Source organism: Budorcas taxicolor, chromosome 22 (genome assembly GCF_023091745.1).
Source record: "Budorcas taxicolor isolate Tak-1 chromosome 22, Takin1.1, whole genome shotgun sequence".
Taxonomy (NCBI): domain Eukaryota; kingdom Metazoa; phylum Chordata; class Mammalia; order Artiodactyla; family Bovidae; genus Budorcas; species Budorcas taxicolor.
This window is the reverse complement of record NC_068931.1, coordinates 31,116,150-31,141,389: the sequence shown is the minus strand read 5'-3', so window position 1 is coordinate 31,141,389 and position 25,240 is coordinate 31,116,150. Positions and strand designations below refer to the sequence as shown.

The window sequence follows — 25,240 nt, the reverse complement described above, 5'->3', positions numbered from 1 at the left end:
GTGCCCCTTTTTAATTTAGCATTTGTTGTCCTTTTAAATTAAATCCTCTCAGTAAACTATCACCAGAGTGTGTGAACACAAAAATGGTAAAAATGAAGTATTTAAGAAACCACTGGTTATTTTGTTTATGCCTGTATGGTTGGCCCATAATGTATTCCATATTCTATCTTGTATTTTATTTAACTTTGAAAAACATTTGAGAATTCTTCTTTGTATTAAACACAAAGTAAAATAAGTAGCACTAATATATCCTTGTTCGTTATACTATGTAATACTCCTTTGATCCGGTTAAATACCAACAATAAAAATTTAATTTAAGAAGAATCTTGGGCATATGAAATCTCTCAGTCCCAGTTAATTGAATCATCCATGAGCATGGGATAAAACAAAGATGGGAATGGTACTGTAACCAGATTTCCAAGCCAGGCACTGACTGTTGGACTAAATGTTTAAAAGCATTCAGTTTTCCTGTTATACAGTCTCCCTCCTATAGCTTAGATGTCTAAATTACTGAGATGAATAGATGCCAGGAAGTCACTCCCCACCCCCACAAGCATATACGTATTAATATTCAGAGAGACGGGTGGTCATATCAGATGAAGAAAATAACAAAGTATTTAGATTGTAAAGCACTGTTTTATAGTTTAGCATATCAGAATAAATGAAACTGTAAACTTTATCCTTTTATGGAACATTGAAGATGAATAATTACACTTCTTGTTATGACTCTGATTTATGCAAGTTTCTGCCCAAGTCCATAGCTTAAGGAAATCCTCACAGCAGTGTTTAGGATTTTAATGTTTGCCATATGATCTTATGTTGTCTTTTGATAGAAGTTGCACAGTGTTTAGGATTTTAACGTTTGCCATTTGATCTTTCTTATGTTGTCTTTTGATAGAAGTTGCATTTGCTTGTCAAAGTTAGACCAATTCAGCAATAGAAGCAGAGGTAATAACTTTCATCTTTGGTATATTTTTCAGGGAAGTGATTATTTAGTTTTATCTTTTATGGGCCTCAGATTTAATTAATCATTAAAGTTTGATGGGATTGACAGTAGTTTAACTAAAAAGATTTAGATGATGGGTAAACAATACACTGTTTTGCTTTCTATTCCTATTATCAGTATCTGCTGGGCTAATTCCTTTTTCCTCCCCTCTGGACGAAGCTTACTAGGAAAGCTCTTTGAAATTTTTGCTTAATCGCCTCTCACATTTTAAGAATGAGGGCTTCTCTAGTGGTTCAGACAGTAAAGAATCTGCCTGCAATTCAGGAGACCCAGATTCCATCCCTGGGTCAGGAAGATCCACTGCAGGAGGGAATGGCAACCCACCCCAGTATTCTTGCCTGGAGACTTCCATAGACAGAGGAGCCTGGAGGGCTACAGTCCATGGGATTGCAAAGAGTTGGACATGACTGAGGGACTTTCAGACTTCTTTTTAAATTGCCTCTCAGATTTTAAGAATGATTAACATACTTGCTTTGTTTAGCAGAAATAACATTACCTCCTGAAAATTTACCTCCCTATGTATCTTGGTGTAACTGTCTTTAGTTGATTTATAACAAGACCTAATGTAGAGTGTGTTGCCTTGGATCATCAGAAGACTCTTTTTTTCCCCCAGGCAAGTGAAAATTACATCCTGTCTAATGACACCAGATCACAGCTCAAATTTCTTGAAAAGCTAGATCAACTGGAGAAGCAGAGAAAGGATTTAGAAGAAAGAGAAATGTTACTTAAAGCAGCCAAGGTAAGATCCTTTTGTGATGTATGAGTGAACATGGCTTGGCAAGGAGGTCAGAATCAGCTTTATCATTGGTTGAGTGTCTTGGTTTTGTTAGGCCATTAGCTGTCTCTGAAGGATTTCTTAAAATGGAATAGTTTTTAAAAGTTTATTTATTTTGAAATCATCCATGCTTGTAGAAAGGTTGCCAGAACAACACATCTCCTTTTCCGTTGAGGTTCCCATTTTTAAGATTTTAGTGTACTTGCTCCATCTCCACTGTTTCTGGAAACAGGTACACACTCCCATCATCATTATTCTTTTCTTCTGTTCTTTTTCTCTTTCAATTCAGAGGTTTCTTGTACTGGTTTCTCCAGTCTTTCTCTGAACCTTTGAAAGCAAGCTTTAGACATGACATCTCATCATCACTCCTGAACATTCTAGTGTGTGTTTGGAAAATCAGGGACATTCTCCTGTATAACCTTCCATGTCAGGATGTGACTAACATGGCACGACCATCTAAGTCCTTAGACCCCAGCCAGATTTCACCAGCTGTCCCAAATCTTTTTCCTTCAAGGTCCATTTTCCCGTTCAGTTATATGTGTCTATTCAGTTGTCATCTCTTTTCAGACTCCTTCTTTCAGATCTCCTCACCCTTTTCCTTTCATATCTTTGACAGGTTTCAAGAGTACAGGCCTTTCCTTCTGTAGGTGACTGAACCGAAGTTCATCTTGTGTTTCCTCGCGATTTGATTTAGGTCATGCATTCTTGGTGGTTATACATACATAGAAATGATGCTGCATTCTTCTCAGCTGATTCTTTCAAAAGGCAAACTTGATCAGTTCTATTTTAAACTTGCCCTTTTCCCCTTTGTAATCAATTAGTTTTTTGTAGAAAGGTATTATAGGATTGTACCAATAATCCCATACCTTATCAAACTCCACTTAGCAACTTTAGCATCTATAGATGATACCTATGAATCAGCTACATCTACGATGGCTGCCAAGTGGTGATTCTTTATTCTTGTCACCTCTTCCACATTTGTTAGTACTGTCTTCTATGGAAGAGCTTTTCTCTCTCTCATTCATTCGTTCACTCATTTTTAACAGTATGGCCTCTCAGATTTCTGTTTGATTCAACAGGTTGTAACCTAGTACTGTCATGATTTATTCTGATGCTGAGATCTCTTGAGTGGGAGACCCTTGCAGCTGGCACCTGCTTTTGTCTTATTAACATCATTCACTGAACAGGTCCTTACTTTCAGGCACAAGATACTCCAGGCCCAGCTTTCACTCATCCTCCCCAGCCATAGAATCAGTCATTTCTCCCAGGAACCCTGTATTTTTTTGGTTGAGGATGATACCCAGAAACAAGATTAGAGCCTACTGTGTGCTCCTTGCTCAGAGGGTATTATTACATGTAGACCCTGTCAAATAGACAGAGTTAGGAAGTATATGTATGGTATGTATATATGTGTACATATGTGTATAAACACACATAGATCAATAAATATTTTTCTGTGTGTATATGTTATAAAACCATAAATTTATATTATAAAACTATAATTTTTTATATGAATACCTTTGACTCTATTTTATATCTTAGGATTCTTCCTAGCCTTAACCTTTCCATGTTTATAAGTATTTACTCTGTAGTCAGAAACTTGGCTCTCATTATCCTTGATGTATTTACTTATATTTGCTATTTACTTATTTGATCAGTGTAACTAATCTTTCAAGCAGCCATGTTGACTGACTCTTCTGTCTGCTACCACTGTTATCCCTACCCTCATTTCATGGCCCATGTAATTGGCCGCCATGCCTGCTGGCCCTTGCCTTGGCGAGCCTCTGCAGCCCTTCATCTCCCTTCTTTCTTGACCTCTGGTCTGCACCTTCATGTGTCAGGGTGCACCAGAGCCGTGTAACTGAGCAGCTTCTCACTGCCCACAGTCTCAGTCCCCATCTTGACCCCTCTTGCACTGGGAAAGGCAGCTGGGACAGGCAGATGCTCTTTCCTGAGCCCGTGAGTGTCATAAGCAAACATGCAGCCTCTGTAACGAGGTGGTTTATTGGGATTTTATTTCCAATTACTGTGCTGTAAACAAGGTTATAAACTATTAAATACTTGTTTAGTTCTTATTGGCTGTCGTATATTATATTCTCACTTTCCCTTCTTTTCACCTTGTAGTCTTGCAGGTTTTCTTACCCAGTAAACAACATTGTTACCCAGCTGTTCAAGCCAAGAAACCTAGGATGTCATCATCAACTCCTTTCCTCTCTTCTTGTCCTGCATCCAGTCACTTCCTATTCAGTTCCCAAAATGTATCCATCACCCTCTCTTCATCACTGTTTTCACCACTCTAAGTCATCTTGCCCTTGAACACTTATAATATCTTCTAACTAACATCCTCTTCTTTCTACAATCCATTTTTCATACTGTTGTCAGGATAATGTTTTCATAACAAATCATGTGTATGTCTCTGTTGCATAAAATTCCTTCAGTGGCTTCCCCTTGCACTTAAATTAAAATCCAAACTTCTTACCAAATTTTAAGAGGCACCCACCTCCCTCTCTGACCTTGCCTTGTGATTTTCCCTTCTTGTCTCATTCAGCTCCTGTCACAGTGACCTTTCATTGCGCTCCAAGTTTGCATCCTAGACTACTGATGAGGCATCCAAAACTGATCGCTGAGTTCCCTTCCCCAGATCTAGTGCAGTTTTGACCTCCTCCGAAAGTTGGAACTATTATCCTTCCAGTTACTTAGACCACAGTCCTAGGCGTCATCCCTGACTCCTCTCTTTACTTCACACCCTGTGTCCAGTCCTGTAAATGTGGTTGGCTCTGCCCCCAACATATGTTTCAATCTAATTATTTATTGTCACCTTCTCTGCTCTGATGCCGGCTCAAATCATCCTCATCTCTGTCCCAGTCTTGTATTCACAACAGTTGTCTTAGAACAGCCTCCTAATTGCTCTGTGTTTCTGTGCCTCCAGTCTTGGGTCCCTTCAGTGCACCCTGTACACGGCCTCCAGGGGCCTTTCAAAAGTGTCTTGTCGGTGGCGTCTCACACCTGTGCTTCAAATCCTCCAGTTGCTTTTTCTTATAAGAAGACTCAAACCCCAACTCCTTAACCGTGGCCTGCAAGGCGGCCCCTGGTATCCAGCCACAGCAGCCTCCTTTGTTCCTCAAGTGTGCCAGCCAGGTTCCCATTGTTTGGCTTCTGCAGTGACTTCTGCCTTCTGCTTGGGGTGTTTTCCCTCAGATCTTTGTGTGGCTGCCTCCGGCTTGTCATTCAGATCTCTACTCAGTTTTCACTCCTTAGCGATAGATTCCATCCCATTCTGGCTGTAGAAGTACTCCCCCGCTTCAGTCACGTGATCCTGTTTTCTTTATAGCACTTACCATTCTCAGTCATTTTTTATTTTTCCCCATCATAAATATTTTTATGTTTCACAGCTGTGTTTAATTTCTGTAAATTTTATTATTTTTATCTTCTTAGGCAGGGACTTTGTCTTGTCATCTCATTTCTGTATCTCCAAGGCCTAGAACAGTGACAGGTCAGGTAGGATACATAGTCTGGGTAGTCAGTAAACGTTGGTTGACTGACAAAGACTTGATAACAAAATGGGCCCGTTTTATACTGAGGCAAAGCATTATATACACAAACATGTACACGCACACGTATACGCACGTTTCTGTGTGAATACATACATACACATACTCATTCTCTCCTAATGTAAATATAATAATAAAGGAGTTTTCTTAGTTTCAGTTGGAGTGAAGTTGTTCTATTAGACTGGACACAAAATGAAGAAAAAATTACTTTGAATAGACTCTTATGTAAGTATTAAGGTGTTTAAAATTGGAAGGCACTCAATCTAAACAGTTTCTGGTATTTTCCTTTAACAAAATTCTATCAAATTAGGAAAATACATTTAGCTTTTATTTTGTTAGCCTACCTTTAGTTAGCTAATGTTTCATTGTATAGAATAATATTCAGATTTATAAGGAATTAAGTAATTTTGTTAGAATGAGAAAAAGGATACACCTGTCCATAGCATCTTTTTCAGCAGACAAATGTCCATGGTGTCAAAAATGAAATTCCTTCCTTGCCTTTTGATCCATCATAGCATTACATGTAGAAGGTAGCTCTCTTCTTATAGCAGTCTTCCAAAATTACTCATTTTTGGAGCGTTGAACTGAATTAGCATGGAAAGAAACATTCAATAAACAGTTTTTGAACTTTTACTTGGGCACAGCATTCAACTAAGTGCAACAGAGAATCCAAAGAAGATAACATACTCTAGTGAAAACACTGGGATGTATTTCTTCCTTAATTCTTAAAAATTACACTTTTGAAGAGAGAAATTCAGTTCAAAGACTGTCAGTTTCTTGATTTTAATAGTCTTTGAAATACCATATGTTTTACCAAAATGGCTTCACCTGAGGATTAGCCAGTGTTGATTGTTTTCATCCATTTAAGCCAACAGTTATCCTCCTTTGCTTTCCTTCCTCTGTACCATCCATTTTTCAGTTTTTAGTGTTCCAACAAGAACAACGTCATGCCTCAACTGGACCTGACCGACATTGTTAGCATCATTTTCTGTATAAACTTCCTCCAGGCTAGAACTGCAGCAGCCAGCCTAGATGAAGAGGTGGGAGGAGGTAGGGGGAGCACGGGACTGGATTGAGGCATTTTCCCCCAGAGCTAAGGTTTTCAATCACAAGAGAAAATTGTCATTTATTAAATATTTAACGGCAACTATGGTGTTTAGATGCTAGTAATTTCTATTAAAATTTTCTTTTCCTTTGATAGAGTCGTTCCAATAAAGAAGATCCAGAACAGCTGAGATTAAAGCAGAAAGCCAAAGAGGTAGGACTTTCAAGTTACCATGCTTGTCTTTGTGTTGAAGGGAAGGTTGGCAGCTCTCTCCTGGCAATTAGGTCAGGGTTTATTTTGCTGTTGCATACCATTTGCCGAAGCCTTGGGGAAGGACAGGAACTGCTGAAGGCAAGGGCAGTGCTTCAAATGAGGTCAATGAGTTATGTGCTCTCTTTTTAAAATTTATTTTCAAGGCTTAGGCCTGTCTAGAAATGGCTCTTTGTAAACTCCAGCAGCCCAGTTGGAGGAATATAATGTGGGATTAAAAAAAAAAAAAGAAAAAAAGAAACTTCTGAGATTTAGCATCTGGGACTGTACAATAGGCTACATTTTTCCAGGGTAATTGTTCGTTTTGTAAATCTGATACTGCTTATAATTCTTTGGCTGGGAGGTGGTACTGGGATTTAGTTTTAAATGGAAAACGCCTCTGGCTTTTAATTTTCTGGGCCCAGCAGTTTTCTGTTCTGGAATGGAGCCCTTGTTTCACACAGTTCATGTTTAGCTGCAGGGGTTTTAGTTTATAGCTTAGACTGGTTAAGCTTTTACTCCCAGAGGCCTCTGCATAGCAACTGTAGAAATCAACAAATAAGTTCATTTATGTCTGCAGCCTCCTCTCAGTAGCTGACTTTTTACATTTCCCAATATCCATTTCCTGACTTTTCTAGCCCCAGAGAAAAAAGCTCCACTAATTGGAGCTTATTTTAATTGAGCCTTAATATTGGATCTCACTGGAGTTGCCCCCAGAGCTGCTGAGAACAGAAGGAAATGAAAGTACCTAAGGTTGAAGATGGAGTGTGTGTGGAAGGGTGGGTGGGTGTGTGTGTGTGTGTGTGAAATTTTTCACTTGACCTACAGATTCTTTTCCCTGCTGAATAAATCATCAAGCCTGTTCACATTTCTGATTAAGGATCTGACAGCAGACGATAATAAAGACAATTGAGGTGTGAGACGTGTGATATGGAGCTGAAGAAATTGGTTTCTATAGTTACTTGACTGATTTCATGCAATTTTTAAGGATCTTTGTGCTAAATAAGAGTGATTTCCTGAGCAACCTTTTTCCTTAACTGTGCCTCTTGAACTATGAAATTTGTTGTTGCTTAACATTGCTGCACTCGGCTCCTAGGTGCCAGCAGCAGCAGGTTATTTATGAATGTTTTAAGGGCCCTTATTGTTTGGATTAATGTAGGAGCTGAGGCAAAACAAACGGAAATCTAGTAAGATCCTTACGATCAATGTGGTGTGTTTTCACTAAAACAGAAAAGGAAGAAAACCTGAACTCTGGATGGAGGAGTTTCTGGATTAGGGTGAAGAGAACTATGAAAGGAGGACATTAAAAATGATTTGAAACCAGAATCATTTTATTTCAACAACAAAAAGATTTCTGGTACTCATTTCTTTCCAGTGGAAAATTAACCTAAAAATATCACCTGAGAAAAGGAACCACAAGAACTATACCTATACCCTTTGAGTAAGCCTGGCTTGATGGTGGATTATGTGGGGATGGGCACTCTGTGGTTGCTTTGAATCATGAGTGGTCCTCTTTGTTTTCATTAGGACTGATTAGATGCTTATCTTGCTTCCAATTCCAGCCACTTTTGGAAAATATGTATCAGAAAGCTTACCCTTTTATCATTAAAGGCCTTATCCTGTCTATTCTTCCTTCATAAACCTTCGAACATCTGGATGATTAGATTAAATTTTCCTTCAGGTTTATATGGAATGGTTTTGGTTGGTTGGTTGGTTGTTCTTTTAATTGTGTGTGTGTATGAGTGTGTGTGTGTGTGTTTTAAATTCCCTGAGGGATGAATAGTTGGATAGGATTTTTCAAAAAAAGGTCTAAGAGCAAATATGAAGGGGAAAAAAGTTCTCCATGAGAGCAGGTGGTGGCAAACCTGTTCTTTTTTCTCCCCACTCTTTTTGCAGCTCCATTTATTTCTTTTTCCTAGCAAGATTTAAAAGACCATATATTTTCTTTCCAAAATATTTGGAAAGTTTTCTGGTTGCTTCCTATTCTAAATCCTCTTTGATTAAAAAAAGAATCAAATACATTGGCTCAGTTCCAAGAACAGGGCCACCCTGTATTCATTGCAAATGTTTAATGAAAGTAAAATATTGTCATTTTTGTCATCCCTTTGCCCCTAGAGCTCTTGATAACTAATATTCTTAGGGCCTCTAGTTTAGAATCAAATATACCATATTTTTTTAAGAAAAAACTTTCATTTTGTATTGGTGATATAGCCAGTTAACAATGTTGTGATAGTTTCAGTGGACAGCAAAGGGACTCAGCTATACATAAACATGTATCCATTTTCCCCCAACTCCCCTTACATCAAGGCTGCCACATAACAGAGCTCCATGTGCTCTTCACTAGGTCCTTGTTGTTTATCCATTTTAAATATAGCAAAACACCGTATTTTGTTTGGTTGCAATAATCATTGACCCTGTCTGATAGAGTTGAATTGTTACATGGTAATTTGTAAGGTTATCACTTGGAATATGCTAATTGTTATCACATTGGTATAAACTATAAAGCTTTGGTTTGTAATGTTTTGGTATTTGGCTGTTTAGGAAGTTTTCACTGTCCAGTCATGAAAATTGGTACAGATGCTTTCCAATTTCTCAATTAAAACTGGTTTGCTCTCCTTTTCCAGGTAATTACCTACCTACCAAGCTGGGCACAGGAAATATATTAATGACCGTATCTTACAAATATAAAACTCCAAAGAACTATTTAAAGAAGCTGTAGGCTTTATTGATCCTGAGAAATGTTTTAGCAATGATGTCTGTCATATAAATATTAAATCACAGCTTGAGTCCCCTTTGTACATAGGCTTATACTCCATGATTGCTTTTAGTTGTTAAGGGCTAGACTTGTGATCTTGGTCATTTCTCCCCTTGGTTTTCTTGTCTCTAATACTGTTTTAGAATCTATGCATTCCTTCTTGACAAACTGTGTTCAATTGAGCAGGTTTCTATAAAGATGTCTAATTTCTTTTCATCCTTCCTGTTGATGTCTTCCAATTTTGTCATTCTCATTCAGCACGTTAAAAAAAAGTAAACTGGGTACTTCCCTGGTGGTCCAGTAGCTAAGAACCTACGCTCCCATTGCCAGGGGCCTGGGATCGAGCCCTGGTTGGGGAAACTAGATCTCATATGCCCCAAGTAAGATCCAGTACAGCCAAGTAAAAATAAAGTAGGCTGCCTTTGGGTTTGCCTTCAGCTTAATCTCAATCCAGTGAAGTAGCTCCTGATACATTCTATTCTTATTGACCTGACAGGTTATCTGTCTATTTGAAAACCTTGTTGTCTGGCTAAAATGTCTGTGGATATCAAACTTTCTTTAAATTTATTTTTATTGGAGGATAGTTGCTTTACAGTGTTGTGTGGGTGTCTGCCATACAACAATGCAAATCAGCCATAAGAATACATATATCCCTATATCCCTTCCCTCTTGAATTCTGATTCCAACTTTGGGGCCATCTTTTTCCTGTTTTCTATTTTTTCCTAGAAAAACATCATTATACATGTCTTCTCTCTTTATTGCAACTTTATATTTTAAATATGGCCACTTTTAAATTGAGATGGCTTTTTTATTCCCTTAGATACTTTTACTAAAATGTAAGTACTAACATTCTTCCATTTCACTGTCCATTTGTGAAAGGTCTTAAATAGATTACTAATTGCCAGATTGTGACTTCAAACAAGCAGGGGCATTTTTGTTCAGTGCATCTGCAGACTTGTCTGAAATGTGTACTGTGTGTCCTGTATTACCATCTAGCCTTTAGTGTTTTCCTTTCTTACCACATTATCCAGAATTCTATGGAACACGCCATCTGACCTTGGAGTTCAAACACCCTGACTCCTTAAACATTTGTTATATATATTGTGATCCTTATTTCCCTTTAAATATCTTCTTTCCCTTGTGGGAATGTGAATTCAGTACCTCTGTGCAGAGTGAGACAAAGAACTCATTTTCTTTATAACAATTCCTAGCATTCCCATTTTCATTTGTTATCAGACAATAGAAGAAAGAAAAAGGAATGCAAGACATGTAGCCACTGGCACATTAGTTTTACCGTACTACCTCTAGAAACTACAAAAATAAGTATTAAATGATTAAAATGCATAACAGTAGCCTGAAGTACTTGGGATTTTTGTTTGTATAAGATATAAGAACTATAAGAAATATAATTCTCCATAAAACATTATTGTACAATAAATAGAATAGTGACTCATAAGACTCATTACTGATTAGAAAATATATTATTTAGATACAAGAAGGGTAAGGGACTTTTTTATAATGAAATTTTAAAAGATATGGAGTCAATGAAATGTGATGGTAAAGGCTAACTGTTAAATTATAGCAACTTGTGTTTAAACTTTATGCTAGTTCTACAGGAGTAAAAATTCATGGAACACTGAACAGGGCAAAATGAAATTTGTCATTAAAAGTACATTCTAGCAATCAAATTAATGTAGTATGGAGAAGGTGTTCTTAAAAGGACAAGTTATAAAGAACTTGTATACACAGCAGAGAAACAGAATTGCCATGTTTCCAAGCACTGGTAGTCTAAGTGGTTCTCAAACTTAGGTATACATAAGAATTATCTGGAGGACTCGTTAAAACACAGATTGCTGGGTCCCAGGCACCTGTGATACAGCAGGCCTGGGTGAAGCATGAGAATTCACACTTCTGACCAATTTCCACTGATTTTGCAATTGCTGTTGCTGCTCTGGAGACCACACTTACAATCCTTGGTCCAGGAGGAGAAAGAAGGTGACCTTTGAAATCTATAACTTTTCTTTTTCCATTGACTATATAGTTACAGAAGGTTAAAGTAAATACTATGATTTGGGGAATCTGAGAATTGGCATCTTGAATTGGCATAGTTCAGTCCCCATCCAGTTACCATTCACTTAGTTCTTTTTGGACACAGGAAAGCTACAGTAGGTTTTTTAATGGATATTTTCACAAGAGACCTTTATTGGTTGTATCTCTGGATTGGTGTACGTAAAAAAAAGACATTTTTTTATTTAGAGCTTCTTCAGAAGGGAGTATGCATCTTTAATTTTGAATATGGGATCTGTGTGTCTTGAGAGACATGTTTTCCTTTTGTAGGAAAATGTATGTATTATAGCGGAGGGAGCATTGAGATAGGAGTCAGGAGTCTTGGATGCTAGATTCAGTCTACCACTGTCTCGATTTCTCTGTGGGAAAATCACTTGACCTCTTTGAACTTACCCATTTTCTTGTATTTAAAATGAATATAACAATACATACTCTGCTTGTATTACAGAACTGTCATCATTTAGGGAAAGGTGAGGTATTAGAGGGAAAACCAGTAGCTTAAAAACATTAGCTATGGAGACCTTTAAGAAAGATGCCATCAGGCTTTTAAATATAAGCCTGAGATTGACCATGGATGTCTGTTTCCAAAAACTAACTAACATACCAATTTTGTATATGTGTGTTGTGGGAGTGGTTTCCTTAGAGGTTGAGAATAAAAAAAGAATATAAGAGTAAGAACTGGGAAAAAAGTTCTGTAAGTCCATATCAATATAGTACATTGTATTTCTTTTCAACAGTATATCAAGAACTGTGTTTGAGTGTAAGGGGGGGAAGTGTCCAGTTGAGATTATGTGGAATATACTATTTTCCTGAAGGGTGAGGTTGAATTATAAAGGCTAACTAGCAAGATAGCTCCTCTAATTCTAATTCGGTTTCTGTTTTCATGCTTGCTGCTTGATCCTAGACTTGGACACAGTCACAGAACTACATGGCCAAGAGGAGTAACTAAAGCCCCAGCTTTGTAGCCAGAGAGGCAAAAAGAGGAGTGAGCCCCAAGGAACCAAGAATTACTGGGAAGAGGAGGTAGAAAGGGAGGAGCTCAGGAAAGCAACCCCATATTCTTCTGTTTATTTCTTGTTCCCACTCGAGCTACACGCTTATCATATGTGACCCTGACCTAATCTGCATACCAGCCAACAGTATAGATCAGTATGTCTCATGAACATAAGTGTAAACATCTTCACCAAAATATTAGCAAGTCAAATCCAGTGATACCTAAAAATAATACATCTTGACCAAGAAGAGTTTATCCCAGGAAGGCAAAGCTGGTTCAGTATTCAAAAATTAGTATGCCAAAGGCTTTGACTGTGTGGATCACAATAAACTGTGGAAAATTCTTCAAGAGATGGGAATACCAGACCATCTGACCTGCCTCTTGAGAAACCTGTATGCAGGTCAGGAAGCAACAGTTAGAACTGGACATGGAACAACAGACTGGTTCCAAATAGGAAAAGGAGTACATCAAGGCTATATGTTGTCACCTTGCTTATTTAACTTAAATGCAGAGTATATCATGAGAAACGCTGGTCTGGAGGAAGCACAAGCTAGAATCAAGATTGCTGGGAGAAATATCAATAACCTCAGATATGCAGATGACACCACCCTTATGGCAGAAAGTGAAGAAGAACTAAAAAGCCTCTTGATGAAAGTGAAAGAGGAGAGTGAGAAAGTTGGCTTAAAGCTCAACATTCAGAAAACTAAGATCATGGCATCCGGTCCCATCACTTCATGGGAAATAGATGGGGAAACAGTGGAAAGAGTGGCCGACTTTATTTTTCTGGGCTCCAAAATCACTACAGATGGTGACTGCAGCCATGAAATTAAAAGACGCTTACTCCTTGGAAGAAAAGTTATGACCAACCTAGACAGCATATTCAAAAGCAGAGACATTCCTTTGCCAATAAAGGTCCATCTAGTCAAGGGTATGGTTTTCCTGTGGTCATGTATGGATGTGAGAGTTGGACTGTGAAGAAAGCTGAGCACCAAAGAATTGATGCTTTTGAACTGTGGTGTTGGAGAAGATTCTTGAGAATCCCTTGGACTGCAAGGAGATCCAACCAGTCCATTCTAAAGGAGATCAGTCCTGGGTGTTCATTGGAAGGAATGATGCTAAAGCTGAAACTCCAATACTTTGGCCACCTCATGCGAAGAGTTGACTCATTGGAAAAGACCCTGATGCTGGGAAAGATTGAGGGCAGGAGGAGAAGGGGACAACAGAGAATGAGATGGTTGGATGGCATCACCAACTCAATGGGCATGGGTTTGGGTGGACTCTGGGAGTTGGTGATGGACAGGGAGGCCTGGTGTGCTGCAGTTCATGGGGTCGCAAAGAGTCGGACATGACTGAGCAACTGAACTGAACATAGTAATTGTCTAAGAAAGAAAAACCATGTGACCATATCAGCTGAGGCCGAACTATGTTTGCAGATTTCACCATGCATTATTAATAAAACTCTAAGCAATCTAGAAATAGAAGGGACTTCCTCAGTCTGATATAGGACCTCTGTTAAAACCCTCCCACTAATACCATTCTTAATGATCAAAAGTCTGAATGCTATCTTCTAAAGATTAGGAAACATTATATTGCTAGTACAATAAGGCAAAAAAAGAAAAAGCATATAGATTGAAGAGAAAAGTAGTGTATCCTTTCATTCTATTAACTGTCTTTTACAAAGCAAAAGTTTTTAATTTTTATGAAATCAAATATGTAAAAAAAAAAAAAAAACTAGACCTGCTTTGGCTGTCAATGGCCGAAAATTCTTTGCTGGGCCATAAGTCATGAAAGCTTTTCCTTATGCTTTTTGTTAAAAATTTAGAGCTTACATTTTGAGGTTAATTTTTGTATAATGTGTGAGGTTCAAGATTCTTTTTTTTTTTTTTTTTGCCTATGAATGGTCAGTTGCTCAATTTGTTGAAATAACTGCTTTCTCAATTGAGTTGTTTTTCACCTTGGTCAAAAATAAACTGGCCATGTTTATGTGAATCTGTTTCTCGATTCCCTATCCTGTCTCATTAATCTGTGCCCATTCCTTTGTCAATGCCGCATTATTTTGGTTACTATAGCCTTATATAAGTAATTCTTAAAATTGAATGGTGTAATTATTCCAATTTTGTTCCCTGTTGTCCCCCCAAAAAATTGATTTAGCTTCTGGCTTCACTTTCCATATAAATTTTACTATCAACTCATACATATCTACAAAAAAATTTTTTATTGGAATTATGTTGTCTGAAGGTCAGTTTGGAGAGAATGGAACCTTTACTGTTTCTTACAATCCATGAATTGTTAAATCTTACAGTCCATGAACACAGTGTATCTCTCCATTTATCTTTTTTTTTCTTTTATTTCTTTCATCTGCTTCTTGTGGTTTATAGCGTACAAGTATCTGTATGTATTAGATTTACACTTATTTCATTCAGGGAAGTTATTTTAAGTGGCATTTTAAAAAAATTTAAGTTTCTGACTTTACCTTAATGGTATTTAGAAATGTGATTATTGCGTGTATTGACTTGCATCTTGTAGCCTTGCTTAAAGTCATTATTAGTTCTAGGAAGTTCTTTAATTTTGTTTTTTATAACTACCTTGAAATTTTCTGTGTAAATAATCATGTCATTTGCAATCTTGTTTCCACTAGGAAACCTCTAAATCAGTGACTGCTTTTATCACACAGAAAGTTTACATGTCTTCATCCACAGTGTATTGTGCTGGCCAAGATATATTGAGTTTAAGAAAGTTTATTGTAAATACAGGACCCACCAAACTATGGTCAGTTTCTATTTTTGTTAAGAGTTTTGCAAAATTTTCTAAAACATTGTATGTGAGATTTCTGAAAACCAAAGTATAATTTGCAGAGAGAAAATATTTTACTTTATAGGGAGAGGAATATGATGACAGAGGTCAATTTTAAAACTGATGTGACTGTCTTACAGATACCATTTCTCTACAGGGAAAGACTGTAAAATATAGCTGGTCGTTTGATTTGTGCTGCAGGGTAGATTCGCTAAAATTGTATTTTGTTACCCTGAAGTTCTATATTGTGACAGCGTCAGACTCTAAAACTGTATATTTTATTTAAAAGACCAGCCTCAATAAAAGATAGTATACAACTCCCCAAAATAGTTTTCTAACAGTTTATATATACATATATACATAGTTTAAAGGGCAGATTTCTGCCCTGTAATTTGTGGAGTAAAAGGGAAGTGGTTCCTAGTTCACTTTCTTCAGTTAAGTCAAACTTTTCTGCTTTGTTAGACTCAGTTACCTATAGCTTCCTGGCTTATTCTTTGTCTTTCCTTTGATATTATAAAGTAATCTGAAGTGCTCTCTCTGAGATGGCCTACTTCATCCCAAACTTTCCTGCTTTCATCTGGTCTTTTTTTTTTTTTTTTAGTGTTAAAAATTTGGTTAGTTCTCTTTTAGAAGAATATTCTCAGGATATATTTATGGTTCCCCAGTAGGTTACTTCAGTTGACTATCTTGGAGTCTGATCTTGTTTGAATATTTATCTAGCAATCACTACCTAGTTCTTTCTCCCTTTTTCTCCACAGTAACAAGATTTTTGGTAGGAATTGAACATTATTTCTCCTCTGGAAAAGCCCAAGGATCTGTGTAGTGATATTTTATTTTGATTTCTTCACCTTTTTTTTTTTTTGAAAAGAATACTGTTTGGCACTTGCCTTGGTGAAATGATGCAGTGTTTCATGCATTTATTTCTCTATTTTAGTATATTAAAGTTATTTACCTAAATAGGACATCTTTGATAGGTACGGCTTAGTGCCCAAATATCAAAAAATTATACCTTGTAGATTTCATCATTCTGGGTTAACCATAGTGATAGCAGTACATCAAAACAGTACTGACTCACTTTCAATTTTTCACGTGAAGATAAATATAGAGTAAATCCATAAAAAATGTGATATATTGAAAAGGTTTTTATGGCTCTGAGTTCTGTTTTTAATCACTTATTATTTGTGTGACCTTTATGATGTTTTCCCAACCTCTTTAAAGCCTCACTGTCTCCCTTAGTTTAAAAAAAAAGTACATATATACTTTTCATGTTGTTAAAACAATATATACCTTTCAATGTGATTGTAAGGGTTAAATGAATTAATTTTAAGGAAGTGCTTTGTAAATGATATATTTACGAACTATTTCCTATAATACATAAAACTGTTTTTAGGTACAGTTGACCTTTGAACAACACAGATTTGAACTATGCTTAAATGTATATTTTTTTCACTGACTACCTAGTACTACATGACTTGCAGTTCATTGAGTTAATGGATACGTAGATATGCAGAAACCTCTATAAGTTGTATGTAAATTTAATTATGTGTTGTGTATTAGTTGCTCAGTCATGTCCAACTCTTTGCGACCCCATAGCCTGTATCCTGCCAGACTCCTCTGTCCATGGAATTCTCCAGGCAAGAATACTGGAGTGGGGAGCCATTCCCTTCTCCAGGGTGTCTTCCTGACCCAGAGTTAGAACCCTGTCTCCTGCTCGCAGGCAGATTCCTTAATTTAGTTATATGTTAGTTATAAGGTATATGGAACGCCACCTATAAGTTATTTGTAAATTTTCTGCTGCATAGGTAGTCAGCACCTCTAACCCCACATTCATTGTTCAAGGGTCAACTGTAATTCACTTTTAATCTGAAAAGTTTGACTGTAGTTTGGCCGCTTTCAGTCCAATTTATGGTTCAACTTACTCGATAGGCATTTCTTATCTGTGCTTAAACTTAAGGAGAGATTAAGCTCTAAGATGTCTTTCTTCTGTTCTATTCTATACTTCTTCCTTACCTAAATTCTGCCTCTTCTGTTTAGAGATTCAGGACTAAGGAGTTTATCAGAGGAAAGGAATCAGAATATACACTTGGCTGTTAGGGAAATCTGTTATTTATTTTGATCTGATATTTATTTTGCACTGTCACGTATTTGGGAAAGAACAGAGAAGTGGGCTTAGTGGTCAGTTTCTTTCCCCTCTCTGAGCATGCTGCTGCTGCTGCCAAGTCGCTTCAGTCGTGTCCGACTCCACTCGAACCCCATAGACGGCAGCCCAGCAGGCTCCCCTGTCCCTGAGCATGGCTGTGTGTAAACACCGATTTTTTTTTTTAATTCTGTCTTCCAGTTACAACAGTTGGAGCTCGCACAGATACAGCAGAGAGATGCTAATCTCACAGCTCTTGCAGCTATTGGACCAAGAAAGAAGAGACCACTAGAGTCCGGGTCTGGAAGTGAGGTATGGAAACAACGTTTGTCCTTTTATTTGTCATGTCAGAAAAGCAGGCCTAAAGGAAGCAAAGAATGCAGATAATTTACTCTACCGTGCACACTGTTGCTGCCAAATGCTTGTTAAAGCTCTCCTTTGCCTATTTCATAAAATCTTAATTTTTGCTTGTTCTTAAAAATATGTATCACCTTGAACTTTCCTCCAACTTACTACTTGTTTTATACTTCTTCCCGTCCCCCACCACTGGTCATACTGAGTTTCACTATCTTGGTTTTTTCCTGTACATTCTTCCAGGCAGTTTAATATAATTTTCTCCTCGCTGGGTGTCTAAATCCAGCTCATCTGTTAAGATCAAGTCTGCCCTCTTTTTTCTACCATGACCCTGATTCTGCATACCCACACTAACTTCTCTTTTTCTCTGCATGTAATGTGTTTGCATGGCAGTAACCGTTCTCTGCTCCTCACATGAATATTTTCTCTTTGGTTTATTATGAGAGATTATGAACTTCTTGAGCAAGACTGTAATCCTTTTCCTTTGAATCTTCCACAGGACCAGGTACATATTAATATATATTCAATAAATATCATTAATTATTTGATTAACACCAAGGAAGGATCTTACTTACATCTTTAGAGCAATTATTCTAGATTAATTAATCTATAATGCTAGATTTTCAGATTGGTCATTGGGGCTAAGATACAAGAGTGAGAAAGAGCCCTGAGTTGGGTCAGTAATAGAGAAACTGTGGCTTCTCTGTTCTGCTCTATAAAACTTAAATGTGATCTGGGACAAGCTCTTCCCAGCTGACCCAAAACATTAACAGTTCCTGATGAATGATAGTCATCTCTATAGAGGAAAGATTTTAAAAGTCTAGTTCTTTTTATTAATAAAAATGTAATGGAATATTACGTTCTCATGCAAAAAAATTCACAGTATAAAAATGTTTGAAAAAGATGAGTTTCCTCCTCCCAGATTTTAGTCCCCCATCCCCTGCACAACCAGATGTACCCACCTTTCAGATTTTCACATATCCATAGAATTTATTATGCATATGGACGTATATCTCATGTGCCTTCACAGATTCACATTTGATTTTGTTTCTACCAAATGCAATCAAATTGTATCTATTGTTCTGCTCTTGATACTTTTCCCCTTTTCCATAATCTCTCTCATATAATTTACCTCCATATTTTTTAAAGGTATGTTACATCACCGTGTTTAGATAAACAATTTATTCAGCTGATTCTTTAATGGAAATTTAGGTTGTTTCCGGATGCTTCTATTACCTCAGAGAGTGTCCTTGTACTTCCACTGTTGTGCTTGTTCAGTGTATCTATAAGCTGAATTCCTAAAAATGAAATTCCTGGGTTAAAGAGTGCACGAAAGGAACAACTTTGGAAAAATTCAAACATATTCAAAGATAGAGTAGTATAATGAATCCCCTACATACTTACCATGCCTATGCAACTACTATCATTTTATGCCAAATTTTGTTTTATTTATATCTGCACCAAGAAGGTAAGATTTTTACTCCTCTGGTTATTTTCAACACAATCCTAGATTCAATATCATTTTACCCATAAATTATTTGTTGCTTTTCATTTTTGATAAATATTTTTAAATTGCCCCCTGAATGATTTGTATGAAGTTTTGCATCCATTCATGCCTGTTTTTCCACACAGTCATTAATCCTGGGGATTATCTTTTCCATCTGATGATTGGAAATGCAATTTTTAATAGTGTTTAAATTCCAAGTGAAACTGAGCAATTTTTTCATGGGTATATTGACACTTTCAATTTATTTTCTACCCCTCATGTTATGTTTTTTAATAGATTTTTAAAAATGGAACACTCCACACCCCGCTTCACTTTTCTTTCAGTTTGTCTGGGCTTTATTCATATGAAAGTTTGTATTTTGTTAAATTAAAAAAAAAACGGTCGTTTTCTTTTGTCCTTCTCGAATTCCATTGTGTTTGGAAAGCCCTTTCTTAATAATTAGACTTACAAGTTAGTCCTCTTATCATTTCAGCTTTAAAGTATAAATCTCTGACTCATTCAGAATTTGCCTGGAATAATAGGTGAGATCTGCCGTTAGCTTTACTCCCTTTCTCCCTCCTCGTTGTCCAGACGAGCAGACTGTCTGTCCCAACTGTTTCCTCAATAATTCTTTCCCCACCAATTTGTTGTGCCACCTTTATCACAGACAGTTTTGTGTCAAATACAGATTCCCATATGTATTTGAGTCTGACCCAGTGCTATCTAATAGAACTTCCTGTGATGAACACTTACCGAGTCTGAGCTGCCCTCAACAGCTACCCAACAGCTGTTTAGCAGTTGGGCTGTGGCTACTGTGATTGAGGAAATGAAATTTTAACTTTAAAAAGTTAATGTAAATTTTAATAGGCACATGTGACTAGTAGCTGCATAGAAGTGCATGGGACCAGTCTACTGTTTATAGATTATTTATACCTGTTTATGATTATTTATGTATTGCTGCCGAATCTTTTTTCTTAACCATCTCAACCATTTTTAAGTGCACAGATCAGTGATGTTAAGCATATTCACGTTGCTGGGCCCCACACCCCCAGAACTTTTTCATCTCGCAAAACTGAAACTCAATACCCATTAACAACTCCCCATCTTCCACTTTCCCAGACCCTGGTAAGCAATACTCTGCTTTGATTCTGTGAATTTGACTACTTAGATTCCTCATGTAAGTGGAATGAATCATACAGTATTTGTCTTTTTGTGACCTCGAGGTTCCAAATACTAGTATATTTTTAAAATATGGTAAAACTAGTCCAGTAGAAATTTTTATGTTCCAACTTCTCTACCACAGGATGACCCACTGTCCTTTATTATTGATCTATTTGTATATAAATGTGTGCAAATATTTTATTAAAAGTGGGGCATGCTATTTCATCATTAAGTACATTCCTATAAATATGGCCTCGTTAGCATACTTTTTTCTTTTTGGCAGGAACAGTTATTTGTAAATTTCTTCATCCACATAGTTATTCTTTATAATATTATAACTCCTTTGAGAAAGATACAGGAATGTCTGAGTTCCTGCCCTACTTTTTGATTAATTTTTTCAAAGCTTCATTTTTATGTGTCATTTGAGTTTGTCACAAATCTCAGAAACATTAAAGATTCCCTGGTTTCTAATAATCAAAGATTATAAACTACTTTTCATTTATTGTATGTTTAAATCTGAGAAAGTCTGTAGGTTACAGGGGGCAGAAATGAAATGTACTATTGATATTCAGAATGGTGATTTTTAAAAAAATCAGTTTATATCAGTATTAAAATGGAAATTTATTTAATTTTTATTAATTTGATGGAAATTTAAATTAAATTTAAAATTTTAATTTAATTTTTAAATTTCAGAACAGATATCAGTATTAAAATGGAAATTTATTTAATTTTTATTAATTTGATGGAAATTTAAATTAAATTTAAAATTTTAATTTAATTTTTAAATTTCAGAACAGATATATGTTCTAACTTGGCTATAAATATATTGAAGTATTTGTTTGCTTGGTGCTTCTTCAGTTTTGAGAATTTAAGCATATATATTTTCCCCTTTATTCCTGTATTTTTAACTTAGATCGTTGTCAGACTTTTTCTGAACTGTAAACAGCCAGTACATTAAGTAATCCAACCTGAATTGAAAATGTCCATTTCTTTAATGAGCTGGTGACATTTTAGTACAATCTTTATTTTGAAATTAGCTGAAAACCTCTTTTTTTGTGTTGATTTGTATTCATGGTGTTTTAACTTTAAAGGCAATTTTCTTTGAAAAATGGGAAACTGGAGAGAACCCTCCTATATGCTCTTTCAGTGTTTACATAAACTGCTGATTGATTTGCCCCTCTAGTCACTTAAATTGCATGAATCAGATTGTTAAAAACCCTTTAACAATTTGAATTTTTTATTCTCACAAATATCACAAAATTGATATTTTAAACCATTTATATTTTTATTACTCTGTACCTAAAAATTGAGGGTCTACTTATTGTCTGCCTCTTTCTTTATAGATGGAAACCTGAAATGGCACCTGTTTGGTCTGAATTTGCTGGAATAAGCATAAAATCCCAGAGGGGAGTGAGGTGGAGTCTTGCTCTTTGAGGAGTAAATCCTTGGCTCAAATGCAGGTTTTTCTAGTACTGAAGAGGAGAGCTTTCAGTTTGGAACACTGCATAAAGTGGTGGCAATTTTTAAAACTATAAATTTCGGAGAATTAAACTTAGAACATTCAGCATTCATAGCTTATCATTTTTGCTGATAACAAATCAACAAAAATAAATTTGGAGAAATTTGTTTTAGACCTTCTTCCTTTAGAATTTTTTTCTGTTATGCAAACTCCCTCTTATCCTTCAAAAATCTTTCTAATTGTATAATTTATATAACTATCCTCTATGTAGATTTACATTTAATATTCTTAGAAGTCTTGCTAAAGTTGAATAGCATCAGCCACTGTCTCCAGGTGTTACTCTGGCAAAAAGCAACAAGCACCAATTATCATTTAGAACCAACTATTCCATAAGCCTATTGTGTCTAAGAGAGGGGAACTGTTAAAATTTGCTACTTTGGAGTATTTAGTTTCTCCTTAATTTACTTCTGTGCATTGAAATTATATATAAGAAGATAAGTGTATGAAATTAGTTCTTAGATTAATATAGATTGTATGGATACCTATGCAGTAATCTAGAACCTACTTAAAGATTTAGAATGTTTGCATGTGTGTGTTTTGTATGTATATTGCTTAGGTGATGTCTTTGGAATGTTAAGTCATGAATAACTTTACTTCCTCCATTAATTTTAGGTCCTTGGATTAGAAAGAATCTTTTTTTTGGATTAGCAATACTTTAAAAAAAATTATTTATTTATATTAGTTGGAGGCTAATTACTTTACAGTATTGTGGTGGTTTTTGCCATATATTGACATGAATCAGCCATGGGTGTACATGTGTCCCCCATCCCAAACCCCCCTTCCTTCTCCCTCCCCATCCCATCCCTCTGGGTTGTCCCAGTGCACTGGCTTTGAGTGCCCTGTTTCATGCATCAAACTTGGACTGATCATCTGTTTCACATATGATAATATAAATGTCTCAGTGCTATTCTCTCAAATCATCCCACCCTTGCTTTCTCCAAACAGAGTCCAAAAGTCTGTTCTTTATATCACTGTCTGTTTTGCTGTCCCGCGTATAGGGTCATCATTGCCATCTTTCTAAATTGATATATAGGTGTCAATATTCTGTATTGGTGTTTTTCTTGCTGACTACTTCACTCTGTTTAATAGGCTCCAGTTTCATCTACCTCATTAGAACTGATTCAAATGCTTTCTTTTTAATAGCTGACTAATATTCCAATGTGTATATGTACCACAGCTTTCTTATCCATTCGTCTGCTAATAAACATCTAGGTTGCTTCCATGTCCTAGCTATTATAAACAGTGCTGCGATGAACATTGGGGTACACGTGTTTCTTTCAATTCTGGTTTCCTTCGTGTGTATGCCCAGCAGTGGGATTGCTGGGTTGTATGGCAGTTCTATTTCCAGTTTTTTAAGGAATCTCCACACTGTTCTCCATAGTGGCTGTACTAGTTTGCATTCCCAACAACAGTACAAGAGGGTTCCCTTTTTTCCACACTCTCTCCAGCATTTATTGTTTGTAGACTTTTTGATAGCAGCTGTTCTGACCAGCATGAGATGGTTCCTCATTGTGGTTTTGATTTGCATTTCTCTGATAATGAGTGATGTTGAGTAGCTTTTCATATGTTTGTTAGCCATCTATACAGATGTCTTCTTTGAAGAAATATCTGTTTAGTTCTTACGCCCATTTTTTGATTGGGTCGTTTATTTTTCTGGTATTGAGCTGAACAAGCTGCTCATATATTTTTGAGATTAATTATTTGTCAGTTGCTTCATTTGCTATTATTTTCTCCCATTCTGAAGGCTGTCTTTTCACCTTGCTTATGGTTTCCTTTGTTGTGCAAAAGCTTTTAGGTTTAATTCGGTCCCATTTGTTTATTTTTGCTTTTATTTCCATTACTCTGGGAGGTGGGTCATAGAGGTACTTGCTGTAATTTATGTCAGAAAGTGTTTTACCTATGTTTTCCTCTAGGAGTTTTATAGTTTCTGGTCTTAGGTTTCTATCTTTAATCCATTTTGAGTTTATTTTTGTGTATGGTATTAGAAAGTGTTCTAGTTTCATTCTTTTACAGGTGGTTGACCAGTTTTCCCAGCACCACTTCCTAAAGAGATTGTCTTTTCTCCATTGTATATTCTTGCCTCCTTTGTCAAAGATAAGGTGTCCATAGGTGCGTGGATTTATCTCTGGGCTTTCTGTTTTGTTCCATTGATCTTTATTTCTGTCTTTGTGCCAGAACCATACTGTCTTGATGATCATAGCTTTGTAGTAGAGCCTGAAGTCAGGCAGGCTAATTCCTCTAGTTCCATTCTTCTTTCTCAAGATTGCTTTGGCTATTCAAGGTTTTTTGTATTTCCATACAAATTGTGAAATTATTTGTCCTAGTTCCATTGGGAGCTTGATAGGGATTGCACTGAATCTGTAGATTGCTTTGGGTAGTATACTCATTGATTCTTCTGATCCATGAACATGGTATATTTCTCCATTAATTTGTGTCATCTTTGATTTCTTTCATCAGTATTTTATAGTTTTCTATATATAGGTCTTTTGTTTCTTTCAGTAGATTTATTCCTAAGTATTTTATTCTTTTCATCTCAATGGTGAGTGGGATTGCTTCCTTAATTTTGCTTTCTGGTTTCTCATTGTTAGTGTATAGGAATGCAAGGCATTTCTTAGTATTAATTTTATATCCTGCAACTTTACTATATTCATTGATTAGCTCTAGTAATTTTCTGGTGTTGTCTTTAGGGTTTTCTATGTAGAGGATCATGTCATCTGCAAACAATGAGAGTTTTACTTCTTTTCCAATCTGGATTCCTTTTATTTCTTTTTCTTCTCTGATTGCTATGGCTAAAACTACCAAAACTATGTTGAATAGTAGTGGTGAGAGTGGGCACCCTTGTCTTGTTCCTGATTTTAGGGGAAATGCTTTCAAATTTTCACCATTGAGGGTAATGTTTGCTGTGGATTTATCATATATGACTTTTATTATGTTGAAGTATGTTCCTTCTATGCCTGCTTTCTGGAGAGTTTTTATCATAAATGGATGTTGAATTTTGTTAAAGGCTTTCTCTGCATCTATTGAAGTATTCATATGGGTTTTATCTTTCAATTTCTTTATATGGTGTATATATCACATTGATTGCTTTGCAAATCTTGAAGAATCCTTGCATCCCTGGGATTAAGCCCACTTGATCATGATGTATGATCTTTTTAATGTGTTGTTAGATTCTGTTTACTAGAATTTTGTTGAGGATTTTTACATCTATGTTCATCAGTGATATTGGCCTGTAGTTTTCTTTTTTTGTGGCATCTTTGTCTGGTTTTGGTATTAGGGTGATGGTGGCCTCATAGAATGAGTTTGGGCATTTATCTTCCTCTGCAATTTTCTCGAAGAGTTTGAGTAGGA

The 25,240-nt window shown here is 36.3% G+C and overlaps 1 protein-coding gene across 1 annotated transcript in view; it reads left to right on the top strand.

The window, feature by feature from the left end:
* TAF4B (TATA-box binding protein associated factor 4b) overlaps positions 1 to 25,240 on the top strand; it is a 98,623-nt gene that overhangs the window by 58,359 nt on the left and 15,024 nt on the right. Inside the window, exons 12-14 of the mRNA XM_052660514.1 lie at positions 1,620 to 1,745; positions 6,534 to 6,590; positions 17,574 to 17,684. Of these exons, the coding sequence (XP_052516474.1) occupies positions 1,620 to 1,745; positions 6,534 to 6,590; positions 17,574 to 17,684 (294 nt within the window). The remainder of the gene's footprint in view (positions 1 to 1,619; positions 1,746 to 6,533; positions 6,591 to 17,573; positions 17,685 to 25,240) is intronic.